The 13,851-nt window shown below is 39.3% G+C and overlaps 1 protein-coding gene across 2 annotated transcripts in view; it reads left to right on the top strand.

The window, feature by feature from the left end:
- LRP6 (LDL receptor related protein 6) overlaps nt 1-13,851 on the top strand; it is a 149,616-nt gene that overhangs the window by 100,022 nt on the left and 35,743 nt on the right. For both annotated transcript variants that reach the window (XM_023226169.1, XM_023226170.1), the window contains exons 8-12: nt 2,494-2,710; nt 3,533-3,822; nt 5,977-6,203; nt 8,438-8,622; nt 9,255-9,581. In XM_023226169.1, coding sequence (XP_023081937.1) covers nt 2,494-2,710; nt 3,533-3,822; nt 5,977-6,203; nt 8,438-8,622; nt 9,255-9,581 — 1,246 coding nt within the window. The remainder of the gene's footprint in view (nt 1-2,493; nt 2,711-3,532; nt 3,823-5,976; nt 6,204-8,437; nt 8,623-9,254; nt 9,582-13,851) is intronic.

Here is a 13,851-nt window from a genome sequence, read left to right as displayed (position 1 = left end):
TTTTTTTTGTATTTTTTAGTAGAGACGGGGTTTCACCGTGTTAGCCAGGATGGTCTCGAACTCCTGACCTAGTGATCCGCCCGTCTCGGCTTCCCAAAGTGCTGGGATTACAGGCTTGAGCCACCGCGCCCGGCCCCTATTTTTTTTTTTTTTTTTGAGACAGAGTCTTGCTCTGTTGCCAGGTTGGAGTGCAGTGGCACGATCTCCGCTCACTGCAGCCTCAGCCTCCTGGGTTCAAGCGATTCTCTTGCCTCAGCCTACCAAGTGGCTGGGACTACAGGTGTGCGCCACCACGCCCAGCTAATTTTTTGTATTTTTGGTAGAGACAGGGTTTCACCATGTTGGCCAGGATGGTCTCCATCTCTTGACCTCATGGTCCGCCCATCTCAGCCTCCCAAAATGCTGGGATTACAGACATGAGCCACTGCACCTGGCCCACTGTCCCTATTTTATTTGTGAGAACTTGCTTAAGGGTACCCACTGAGTGATAAAACTTATATTTGAATCTGTTTCTGCCACAGTATTACTTACTGATCATGAGACATTTTTTAGAGAATAGAAGAATGAAGGGAAACTGGTAAATAGAAGACGCAGAATTATGTTTATTAAAAAGGTCTTGGAGTTGTGGTATTTATTATTTTTCTCACAATGATTTTTAATTTAATTCTTACCTATTTTCTTTCTTTTTAAAAATTTTTTTCCCAGGCTGGAGTTACTTAGGCTGGAGTGCAGTGGCTTGATTATAGCTCACCACAGCCTCAAACTCCTGGGCTCAAGCGATCTGCCTGCTTCAGCCTCCCGAGTAGCTAGGACTACAGGCTTATCCCACCATACCTGACTAATTTTTTTGGTATTTTTTGTAGAGACAGGGCCTTGCCATTTTGTCCAGGCTGGTCTTGAACTCCTGGGCTTCAGTGATCCTCCTGCCTTGGCCTTCCAAAGTGCTGGGATTATAGGCATGAGCCATCATACCCAGTCCCATTTTCCTAATTCATACTTAATCATCCATCTTTTGTTTAAGCTATTTATTTATCAAAATAAACAAAAATGTTATAAAGTGATATAGCTGAAAGAGAAAAGATTTTGTTAGTTGATCCTGTAATCGTTTTGAAGTAGAAATATAAGTGTTATTCTTTAAAAGTTTAATATTGGGCATCTAGTTGATGCTTTTACAACAGCAAATTTTAATAGGAAGGACAACATTTGAATGTAAAGATCAGCAAAATTAGTGTAATTTATTAAATGTAAGATAATGCAAAATAAGATAGAACTAAATCTAAGAATAAAACCAAGTCAGGCATATTTTAACATATCACAAACTTGGAAGAAAGTTATATTTTAGTGTTGTATAATATGGAATATTTATCACTCTGTGTTGGGTGCTCCCTGATAGACTGATTGAACTGTCCCTAATGCAGAACATAGGTTCACTGTTAAGTATGTGACATTTTAGATGAGGTAGCAGTACATGTTCCTGGAAATGCAGTTGGAAATGTTGCATTGGAAATGGAGAAGACCTTGTTCTGTTCTGAAAGATGGAGCAAGCCTTTCAGAGTCCCATTGTTCAAGTCCCTACCTGAGACCATTTCTGCCACTTAAAGGGGCCTGTGTGCTGGGCAAATTAACCTTTAGAAATGTTATTTCATACTAAAAACATGTAGATGTGAACAATGTCTACTCCTACCCCCCAAAAAGTATCAGATATAATCTTATATGCAAATATTAGTTATATTATGTCAATAAAGGTATCCCAAGTTAAGTCAACACTGAGTAGTGCATGGTGAATGCACTGTGAATGCAATGTGAATGCCAGAGTGAATTTAATAATGTTACTATTAGGTAGTTGGAAAGAGAAGGTACATCCTAGTTTCTTGAAACTTAGATGCAGAGAGGGTGTCATATAATCCAGATAGACTTTTGTGATTATAATCTCAGGAATGAGAGATTTATTGAGATCCGTTTTATCTGTTGTTTGTTGTTACTGACAACAACAACAAAATTAAAAGCATGCTAAGTGGAAAGAGTCCTGAAAAAGACATCAGCTGTGTTTACAAGCTCTGTGACCTTACATGAATCTCAGTTTCCATAGGCAAAGCTCTCAGGATAAAATAAAATATGTTATAAAACAAAACATATGATAAAACAATGTATGTGAAGGTACATTATAATTGAACATAAATGTGGAAACTTAAGGTGATGATACTGTATTTTTAATTTTGCCACAGTCATTTAATAGAAGAGTTGCATAATCTAAAGTTGACAGAATTTTTAGAAGGAAGAATAATATGAGATTGGGGGAAAAGTGGTCAAATAGAGGCTTATATGGAATATTTGAAATCATTCTTATGAAATCATCATGTAATTTTGAGAAATCATTGTAATAGGAATACCAAGATGACTCTTGGATTTTTATACAGCAGGCAGTTGGATTTGTTATTTTTGCATGAAGAATAAATACATGGTTCATCCTCTTTTTTGAATTTAAACCTGAAGGTTATGAATACTGATGGCACTGGGAGACGAGTACTAGTGGAAGACAAAATTCCTCACATATTTGGATTTACTTTGTTGGGTGACTACGTTTACTGGACTGACTGGCAGAGGCGTAGCATTGAAAGAGTACATAAACGAAGTGCAGAGAGGGAAGTGATCATAGATCAGCTGCCTGACCTCATGGGCCTAAAGGCCACAAATGTTCATCGAGTGATTGGTAAGTAACTCCAAAGCTTTCTTAGAAATGGAAACCAGGAATGAAAAAAGGTGGAGATAGTCAGCAGTGTAAATTATTGATGTTTTGAGGCAATTTAGAAATCTTCTTTATCCCCTTCTTTTTATACTGAGAAGGGACCTTTTAAACATTGACTTTAGGCCGGGTGTGGTGGCTCAAGCCTGTAATCCCAGCACTTTGGGAGGCCGAGACGGGCGGATCACGAGGTCAGGAGTTCGAGACCATCCTGGCTAACACGGTGAAACCCCGTCTCTACTAAAAAATACAAAAAGCTAGCCGGGCGAGGTGGCTGGTGCCTGTAGTCCCAGCTACTCGGGAGGCTGAGGCAGGAGAATGGCGTAAACCCGGGATGCGGGGCTTGCAGTGAGCTGAGATCCAGCCACTGCACTCCAGCCCAGGCGACAGAGCGAGACCGTCTCAAAAAAAAAAAAAAAAAAAAAAAACAAAAACAAAAACAAAAAAAACAAAAAAAAACGTTGACTTTACTACTATAGCTACCCAGGTTTGAATTGAAGGACTGAATATACATGCATAGGCACACTTTCATCCAAAGAATTCAGTCTGATAGTATGAATAACATACCTTATTTTAAAGCTTACTATGGATATTAAAGGAAAAGACTTCACCATTCTTTTACTCCCTATTAATCTGCATATTACTTGTTTGTGATATTAGAATTGAAACTTGAGATTGGGAGCAGATAGGCATTTGTGAACCAAAGGCTTAAGTAATTTAAAAGTGAAAATATGTTGAATGCGTCAATGTGTGTGTTCTTCTGTGCCCCTTTTATAATCAATCTTTTAGGTTCCAACCCCTGCGCTGAGGAAAACGGGGGATGCAGCCATCTCTGCCTTTACAGACCTCAGGGCCTTCGCTGTGCTTGCCCTATTGGCTTTGAACTCATCAGTGACATGAAGACCTGCATTGTCCCAGAGGCTTTCCTTTTGTTTTCACGGAGAGCAGACATCAGACGAATTTCTTTGGAAACAAACAATAATAATGTGGCTATTCCACTCACTGGTGTCAAGGAAGCTTCTGCTTTGGATTTTGATGTGACAGACAACCGAATTTATTGGACTGATATATCACTCAAGGTTAGCGAAAGAGTTGGAATATTAAAGCTAGGGACCAAAAGGGAGAATTTCTAGAATTTCTGAATCTTCATGCTGTGATGCACCTCCCTCATTGCTTGACAGGCAGAGTTCAAGAAAAACCCTCAACTTTTTTTTTTTTTTTTGAAACGGGAGCCTCGCTCTGTCACCCAAGCTGGAGTGCAGTGGTGCGATCTCAGTTCACTGCAACCCCCACCTCCCAGGTTCAAGCGATTTTCCTGCTTCAGCCTCCTGAGCAGCTAGGACTACAGGTGCGTGCCACGACGCCCAGCTAATTTTTGTATTTTTAGTAGAGAAAGGGTTTCACCATGTTGGCCAGGCTGCTTGAACTCTTGACCTCGCGATTCGCCCACTTCGTCCTCCCACAGTGCTGGGATTACAGGCGTGAGCCACCGTGCCCGGCCAAAACCCTTAAGTTTTTAAGTGAGGGGAAAGGCCCATTCAGTATTTTATTTAGATGCTTTTTAATATAAGATACTTTGCCAGGGTGTTTTAAATCTCCTAGCCGTAGTCTTCCTCTACTTCCTTCCATTTGAAAATGATGAATGACGTTTTCTGCAATTAGCTGAGTAAGGAAATGTGTGCTTCACATAAAATGACTATTGATTTACTTTAAACAAAAATTCTTGATTTACTTTAAACAAAATTTTAAGGCCTGACTGAGGCGGAAAAGGCCAACAATGAGTTATTCTTTATCTTCTTCTTCCTAGAATAGTTACCGAAAAGAATACCAGGATAGCCAGAGAGCGGAAGCTCCAGACCTATAAATCCGAAGAATAATCTTTTCTTCTTCCAGATTGTTTTGGGCTTGTTTCAGATAACTCATGTAAACGTTTTTGTAATGTGTGAAAACATGGGGTGTTGGAGTCAGAGTTGGATTCTAATGGTGTTCAGTTAAATTTATTAAGTGAATAAATGAAATAAATATTGCTTTGCATTGGATGATCTTCTAAATTTCGTCATCTTGAAAATGGGAGGTGGCTGGGTGTGGTGACTCACGCCTGTAATCCCAGCACTTTGGGAGGCTGAGAGGCACATGGATCACCCGAGGTCACGAGTTTGGGATCAGCCTGGCCAACGTGACAAAACCCCGTCTCTACTAAAAATACAAAAATTAGCTGGGCGTGGTGGTGCACACCTGTAATCCCAGCTACTCGGGAAACTGAGGCACAAGAATCACTTGAACCTGGGAGGGAGAGGTTGCAGTGAGCCGCGATCATGCCACTGCACTCCAGCCTGGGTGACAGAATGAGACTAATTCTCAAAAAATAAAATAAAATAAAATAAAATAAAATAAAATAGAATAGAATAGGATAAAATAGAATAGAATAGAATAAATAAAATATATAAAATAAAATACTGGTAATGCCATACTTGCAGGACTGTTGTATAAAATGAGAAAATCTGTGGACAAAACGTACTTAGGATAATACTTGATAAGATGTAGTATCTATTATTAGTTTGAATTATGATTTTTAAAAATTTTATGGGGCTCAAAGCTATAATGGTAGTATAATGGTTACATTCATTTATATGGTAGGCATGATGACTTGCCATAATCTTAAGCACCTTTTGAAAATTGACTACTTGTTCTGTGAAACCCCGTCTCTACTAAAAATACAAAACAATTAGCCGGGCGAAGTGGCAGGCGCCTGTAGTCCCAGCTACACTGGAGGCTGAGGCAGGAGAATGGCGTGAACCTGGGGGGCGGAGCTTGCAGTGATTGGAGATTGCGCCACTGCACTCCAGCCTGGGCGACAGAGTGAGACTCCGTCTCAAAAAAAAAAAAAAAAATGACTACTTGTTAAGATCTGTAGCCTTGTGGTCACAGCTTTTCCACTTGATTACTGATAAATTTTAAAAGTAAAGTCATTCTGCTTTTAGTAGAATAAGTTTTTGGTTCTTTAGAGTTTTAACATTTCCCCCCTGAATTGGCAGTAAAACTTGAAGTTGCATTTATTAGAGATTCACATCAAATTTTTCTGCACTTGCAAGTTATGTGAATTTTATTAGGAAATAGTATGCCTCTTGTCACTTCTGGATCCTCTTGCCCCTGACAAAAACCAAACCAAACCTTCTTTCTGGATTGGGTTTTGACTTATGCTATATGACTTAGTTGTTGATGTTATTTTACAGACCATCAGCAGAGCCTTTATGAATGGCAGTGCACTGGAACATGTGGTAGAATTCGGCTTAGATTATCCAGAAGGCATGGCAGTAGACTGGCTTGGGAAGAACTTGTACTGGGCAGACACAGGAACGAATCGAATTGAGGTGTCAAAGTTGGATGGGCAGCATCGACAAGTTTTGGTGTGGAAAGACCTAGATAGTCCCAGAGCTCTGGCGTTGGACCCTGCCGAAGGGTAAACAGCTTTACATGTGCATTCTTTGCAACTGCAGTGTACATTTTGGGGAACATGGCATAGTTACAGATGATATTCTTAATGTTTTAAATAATACTTCTTAGGATTCTGAGAACTAAATGATAGATGAGCTTTTAAAAACACCATTAATTGATATTTTGCTGATTTGAATGAATAATTATTAGCTAATTTTACTTTTGTCATAATTTAGGTGAGGAAAGAGGGAAATGGATAATCAAATGTTACTGATGAGTATATTGTTATGTTAAATATATATACCAACAGGGATTATGCATCTATAGTTGCTTGCACTCCTTCCCAGTTATACTAGATTTCAAGCCTATTGAAGTAAACCCACTGAAACAATGTTGTGAGCTAAGAAAAAACTATGTTTAAAAAGCTTTATTTTGGAGTATTTATTAATTCAAAATGGATAGTTTGGTTTGATTATTATTATAAACTGGCCGTGGCGTTGTTATTACAAGATAGACTAAACTGTTTACAACATGACGTTTTCCAAGGGCGGGTGTTCCTTTTTACAAGAGTCAGCACAGTTTTTAAAGCCAGCAGCTAAGAAATCTGAAATTTGAAGAAAAATTCCACTTATAAAAGAAGTGAACAGGCTGGGCGTGGTGGCTCATGCTTGTAATCCCAGCACTTTGGGAGGCCAAGGCATGGATGGATCACAAGGTCAGGAGTTTGAGACCAGCCTGGCCAACATGGTCAAACCTGGTAACTACTAAAAATAAAAGAAAAGTAGCCAGATATGGTGGCATGTGTCTGTAGTCCCAGCTACTCAGGAGGCTGAAGCAGGAGAATTGTTTGAATTCGGGAGGTGGAGGTTGCAGTGAGCCGAGATCATGCCACTGCACTCCAGCCTAGGTGACAGAGCAAGACTCCGTCTTGGAAAAAAAAAAAAAAGAAGAGAAGAATAAGTAAACAATGTGAACATATAAATATGTTTACTATATTTGCTACTTAAAATAGTTTCACTGAAAATGACATTGATTCCATGATTAGCTAGTAATTCATCTAGTCAGCACTGACATATTGTGGTGATCTTTGCTCTAAACATTAGCTGCCAGACGGATAAATTTAATAGTTGAGACTAAAGACTCTGGTATTGGTTGCTGCTGGCAAGTATGAAATTTCTCGCACAGTTGTTTCTCTTTGGCTTTTATGGTGTACACGTGACTGTCAATTGACAAATGCATATAAAGGCAGAACACCTTCAGTTTTCAGAAAAGCACGTTCATACATTGCTACCAAGTCAGCTATCAGCTGACAGGCTGATGAGTGAATATCTGTCCTCAAGTATTTCGTGAGAGCTGGCATGTGAAGTGCTTTTTCAGTTCCAATATTCAAGAGTCTCAAAAACTAGCACCTCACTAGTTGACTTGAAAAGGGCATTTGGCCAAGGGGTTCTAGTTCTAGCTCTGTCGTGTAACTGGCTTGAAGACATTAGATAAATTGTTCACATTTCTTATAGTGTTTTGGCCTGTTCATCGATAAAAAGCCTATACTGTAGGATTACTTTAAGATTAAAGTGCAGAACTCAAAAATGGAAAATAACAGCAAAATAATTATTGTAAAATTTCACGGATTGTTGTAGTAGTGTGGTGTTCATTGCCCAGTGGACACATCAAGGGGTGATGTGTTGTTCTTACCATATAGTATGCTCCCTTGGACTATATGACCAAATACATTTTCAAGCTTTGCTTTTGATTTCAGTTAAAGGGTTAGTATTTATAATTGTCTTTCATGTACTTCTGCAACTTACTTTGAGGAAGAGTTGATTACACAAGTCAAAAAGTAAGTTCAGCATATTAAAAACTCAAATTAGTTAATATTCAAAAATATATAAAAAATTTTACTCAGAAGTGAACCAGATTCTGAGACCAGAGCTTTAAACCTTTGCTGTTTTCTTGAATATTAGTTTTATAAATGCCAGTACTGCAATAAACTATTGGTTTATTTCCAATTCCTAGGTTTGGATGGAACAAATTCATTGGAAAGACTAAAGAAAGCTGACTCACTTCCTTTTTGGGATATGGAAAAAAATACTTAGTTTAGGGTGCCAAAATAATTGAAAGCATTGTAGCCATGATTTTGTTTTACGCATTTCCTTGATTTGCTATATGTTTTATTTAAATTTATTTACTTTGCATGAATATGACCCTTTTCCCCAGATAATAAAAAAATGAAATGTTAAATATTTATTATTTTGAATTTAGATTTATGTATTGGACTGAATGGGGTGGAAAACCTAAGATAGACAGAGCTGCAATGGATGGAAGTGAACGTACTACCTTAGTTCCAAATGTGGGGCGGGCAAATGGCCTGACTATTGATTATGCTAAAAGGAGGCTTTATTGGACAGACCTGGACACCAACTTAATAGAATCTTCAAATATGCTTGGTAAGCTTTACTGCTTTTTACTCAGACAGACAGTATATTCTTTCCATGCAAAAATCAGTGGCTGCTATTTATCAATGGTTAGATACTTTTAATACAACTTCATATGAATGTGTCCACTCTTCTTCTGTTCTGGAATTGTATCCTATTTGTTATTATTAATAGTGATCCAGGTACTTGGATTCATCTCTTTATTATGTGAAAGTTTCATTATTATTGGACTTGTAATGAAATTTATAACTCCCTCGATACTCCTGAAATGACTTTTGTACCAGTAAAATATATATATTTCCATCTTTTCCTTTTATAGTTCAAGAAAAAAAAATGAACTGTAGACCCTTATGTAGAGAAAAGAAAACCACATTTAAAGTAGACCATTTGCAAGAATTTTAGGAAACTGAGTGATTCGTAGCGGGAACATAAGTTTGAAGCATGGGGTCAGAAGATAGATTGATTTCAGAGAACTGGTCTGCTTTTAGAATTGCTTTTAAATGAATTTTTCAATTTTAAATTGCTTACAATGTAATGTTTTATATGTTAGGGCTTTTTTTTTTTCTTTTTGCCAACAAGACACTTGTATTCTCACATATTTTATCACTCTGCTTCTCCCCTGTCTACTGCCTTTCTGAAAATAGGACTCAACCGTGAAGTTATAGCAGATGACTTGCCTCATCCTTTTGGCTTAACTCAGTACCAAGATTATATCTACTGGACGGACTGGAGCCGACGCAGCATTGAGCGTGCCAACAAAACCAGTGGCCAAAACCGCACCATCATTCAAGGCCATTTGGATTATGTGATGGACATCCTCGTCTTTCACTCATCTCGACAGTCAGGGTGGAATGAATGTGCTTCCAGCAATGGGCACTGCTCCCACCTCTGCTTGGCTGTGCCAGTTGGGGGTTTTGTTTGTGGATGCCCTGCCCACTACTCTCTTAATGCTGACAACAGGACTTGTAGTGGTAAGCTGCATTTCCCTCCAAAGCAAGCTAGAGTGAGAGAAAGCAGCATTTTCAAAGTACTTTAGCGTGTTTTTTTTCTGAAGTAAAATATTGTGGGAATCCAGAGGGGGTCATTTGTTTGGAAGGGTAGGGGAATGCAAGTTTTTGTTACTTATTACTTATTTGATGATAGCAATTTGATGTTATAGAAAAATTAAGTCTTATGCTGGTGCATTGTCTTATGTCCGTAACCCAACACTTTGGGAAGCTGAGGTGGGAGGAATGCTTCAGCTCAGGAGTTTGAGACCAGCCTAGGCAATATAGCGAGACCTTGTCTCTACAAAAAATAAAAACATTAGCCGGAGTAATGGTGTGCACCTGTAAGTCCCACCTACTCAGGAGGGTGAAGTAGGAGGATTATTTGGCCCCAGGAGATTGAGGCTGCAGTGAGCTGTGATGGCACCACTGCACGCCAGCCTGGGTGACACAGATTCTTTCTTTAAAAAAAAGGAAAAATTGGCCGGGCGCGGTGGCTCAAGCCTGTAATCCCAGCACTTTGGGAGGCCGAGACGGGTGGATCACGAGGTCAGGAGATCGAGACCATCCTGGCTAACACGGTGAAACCCCATCTCTACTAAAAAACACAAAAAACTAGCCGCGCGAGGTGGCGGGTGCCTGTAGTCCCAGCTACTCGGGAGGCTGAGGTAGGAGAATGGCGTAAACCCGGGAGGCGGAGCTTGCAGCGAGCTGAGATCCGGCCACTGCACTCCAGCCTGGGTGACAGAGCAAGACTCTGTCTCAAAAAAAAAAAAAAAAAAAAAAGGAAAAATTAAGTCTTTCACCCTTGGACATTAAATATTAAGTGTAAAATTTGCATAGTATCATGCATCATATTTATTGTAAAGGAGTAAAACAGAATCCCAAAACACAACTTACTTGTCCTTTGAAGTGCATAGAGTAGGACAGTCATGAAAAATTTAAATGTTTAATAGACCATACAGAAAATGCATGTGAGAACATGTAACGCAGTATAAAGTAATAGTTGATAAGAAACTAAAGAGAAAAATGCAATGAACATAGTAGGCAGTTGCAATTGAACTGAAGCTGATGTTACCAGATCTTTTCATTCAGTCCTGAATCTAGATTTTTTTGTGTGTGACTCCCTCATCTCCTGATTTTTAAATACCGGCAAGTACACATACAACACTAACAACAAAGTATGTAACAAAACATTGTTGGCTAGGGGAAACCTGGCTTAAAGCTTAAATATATATGAAGGCCCATTTCTTGGTGGATAGACAAGAACAAATTGGTAGATACGATTAAGAAATAAGTAGATTAGATCAGAAAGAATAGATTATGGGAGAGGTAGAGTTTGGGTCAATATGGTGGAAAGTAACAAACTGCTAAGGATATTAGAGATAATTAACCATTGACCTGATACGTTCTCTCAAGCACAAAAGAAAGTCATAATTCTCATAGGAAAAATTTGGTCTATTCTGATGCCAACTTCAGTTGTGGAAGAGAAAGAACACAAGCATGTGGTGGAATGATTAAGAGGTTATACTTTGCAATCTCTGCCACACATTCCACACGTTAGCTTTTTTGCTTTACACAAGTAATACATTTTTTAAGCCTTAATTTTTTCTCATTTGTAAAATTGGAATAATAATAGTAATTGCTGTATAGTGTTGTTATGAAGATAGAAGATAATACACGGTCTGATTTCTGGGGAGAAGAACCAGTACCAGGGAAGTCAGTGAGACCAGTGTGGTAATACAGGTAGACCTGGACAGTGGTGGTGGCAGCAGTGGGTGTGTTGAAGAGAGGTTGATAGATTCAAGATATATTTTGAAGCTGGAACAAGCAGAAGTTATTAATGAGTTCTGTGTGGGAAAGAAAGGGAGGAAGCAAGGATGACATCTGGATTATGTGTCATAGATGATGGACTATCATCAGAGAAGAGACATGAGGTTGGAGATACAAATTTTGGAAATACCAGGATGTATTTAAAATGAATGAGGTTACCTAAAGAGAATGTATAGTTCAAGAGCCAGCAACTTTCTCTCACAGGCTTTGTGGGTGTTTAGGCCGTGTCACACCTGCTGAACTCTGCCCAGCTCTCACCATGGTAGTGTGACAGCAGCCTTAGGCAATACATTTTCAAAATGGAAGTGGCTGAATTCCAGTAAAACTTATTACAGAAACAGGCAGCAGGCCAGATTTAACTTGTGGGCCATAACCCCCATCAGTGGGCTGACTCTGATGGAGAGAAAAGAAGGCACTTGGTAAACTATGCAACTCTGGTTGAGGAGGAGAAGTTCACAGAGCACACAGCAGTAGCAATCAGAGAGCTAAGAGAAAAAGGAGGACAGAATAGAGGCACAGAAGACAGAGATAAGGTTGTTTCAAAAATGAACTCTGTTGAATGAGTAAGGGGAGGTCTAAAATAGCGTACATTGGATTTTTGGGTAAGGTGGTTATTAACCCTGAAGAGAGTAATTTTAGGAAAGTAATGGTGAAACGCAGAATGCAGTACATTAAAATGTGAATGGAAAAAAGGAAAGGACAGTAACATATAGAGACATGTCTTTTGAGAAGTCTGGCTTCTCATTTCACACAGAATAAAAACATAGTTCTTATAATGGCCTGCTGGGTCCTACATGACCTATACCCAACATTTCATAACCCCTTCTTGCCTCTCATTCCCCACCACTCAGTTTTCTTCTCTAACCTCAGCTTTTACTCTTGTCTCCCTTGCTTTCTTCATGACAGCCACACTGGCCTCATTGCTGGTTTCAGATAGGCCGGGTACGCTCACCTCATGACTGTTGAACTGCTTGTTTCCTCTGCTTGGAGTGTTGCTCTTGCATATATTTGCATGGATACCCTTTATGTCCAAGTCTTTGCTTAATTTTTTCCTTCATAGTGACACCTGGTCTATGCTATTTAAAATTAAAATTATGCTGCTATTCTATCCAGCATGCCAGTGCCCCTTATCTGTACTTTTTCTTTTTTCCATAGCACTTTCACCCCTCTATGTATTATGTCATTTATACACTCTACTATTTATATAACTTCCTTCTTTGTTATATTTATTGCTTGTTGTCTGTCTGTTGGAATATAAACTCCATGAAGCAGCGATTTTTTTTTTCTGTTTTCTTCATTGACATATCTTACGTGCCTTAGAATAACGCTTAATCTGTGGTAGACACTCAAGAAATTATTGTTAAATAAATAAATGAAGAAGCAAGGCAAGGCCTGGAAAAACACATACACTGTTTTACCCAACAGCTTCATGACCTTGGGAAAATCATTTAACTCTCTTTTTTTTTTTTTTTTAGCAGTCCAGAAGTCTTTTTTTTTTTTTTTTTTTTTAAACACCTATTATGCCATGAATTCATAGGGAATAGGTTCCAGCAGCTGAGGCTCCTTCCCATTGGTTCTCACAAAATAGGCTTCTCTGGGTGGAGCAGGCTGGTGCTTCAGCTGAACCCAGGTACCTTTCTCTTTGTCTTCTTTCTTTTTCTGATCACTTTCCATTTTCTGATAGCTTCCTTTCAGGGATATCTCTTATCTCTTCCTTTCAGGAAGCTGTCTCGGGTCTTAGAGTGCTTAACATGCTCAATATGCCCGTTAATTCTCTTGGCAAGAATCTTACCCTTAACTTGTTTGTTTACTACAGTGCCAACAGCATGCTGGGTAACATCATAGACTCTCCCAGTTTTGCCATGTGTGACGTGGGCATTCCTTTTTGAACAGTACCTATTCCCTTGATGTCTACAATATCACCTTTCTTACAGATTTGCATATAGGTGGCCAAAGGAACAACTCCATGTTTTCTAAAAGGCCTGGATAACATATATCGGGTGCCTCTCCTCTTTCCCTTTGTGTTTGTCATTTTGGCGAATTACTGGAAAATGGCGGTTCCGGCCGAAAGAATTTTTTTTTTTTTTTTTTTTTTTTTTTTTTTTTTTGAGACAGTCTCACACTGCCACCCAGGCTGGAGTAAAGTGGCGTGATCTTGGCTCACTGCAACTTCCGGCTCCCAGGTTCAAGTGATTCTCCTCTCTCAGCCTCCTGAGTAACTGGGATTACAGGGGTGCACCACGGTACCTAGCTAATTTTTGTATTTTTAGTGGAGAGGGGGTTTCTCGATGTTGGCCAGGCTGGTCTTGAACTCCTGACCTCAGGTGATCCACCAGCCTTGGCCTCCCAAAATGCTGGGATTACAGGCATGAGCCACTACACCCGGCCTGAGCTTTCTGATCCTCAGTGCATTCACCTATAA

The sequence above is a fragment of the Piliocolobus tephrosceles genome, chromosome 10 (genome assembly GCF_002776525.5).
Source record: "Piliocolobus tephrosceles isolate RC106 chromosome 10, ASM277652v3, whole genome shotgun sequence".
Taxonomy (NCBI): Eukaryota; Metazoa; Chordata; class Mammalia; order Primates; family Cercopithecidae; genus Piliocolobus; species Piliocolobus tephrosceles.
The sequence above is the reverse complement of the archived record's forward strand: the minus strand, read 5'-3'. Positions and strand labels throughout refer to the sequence as shown.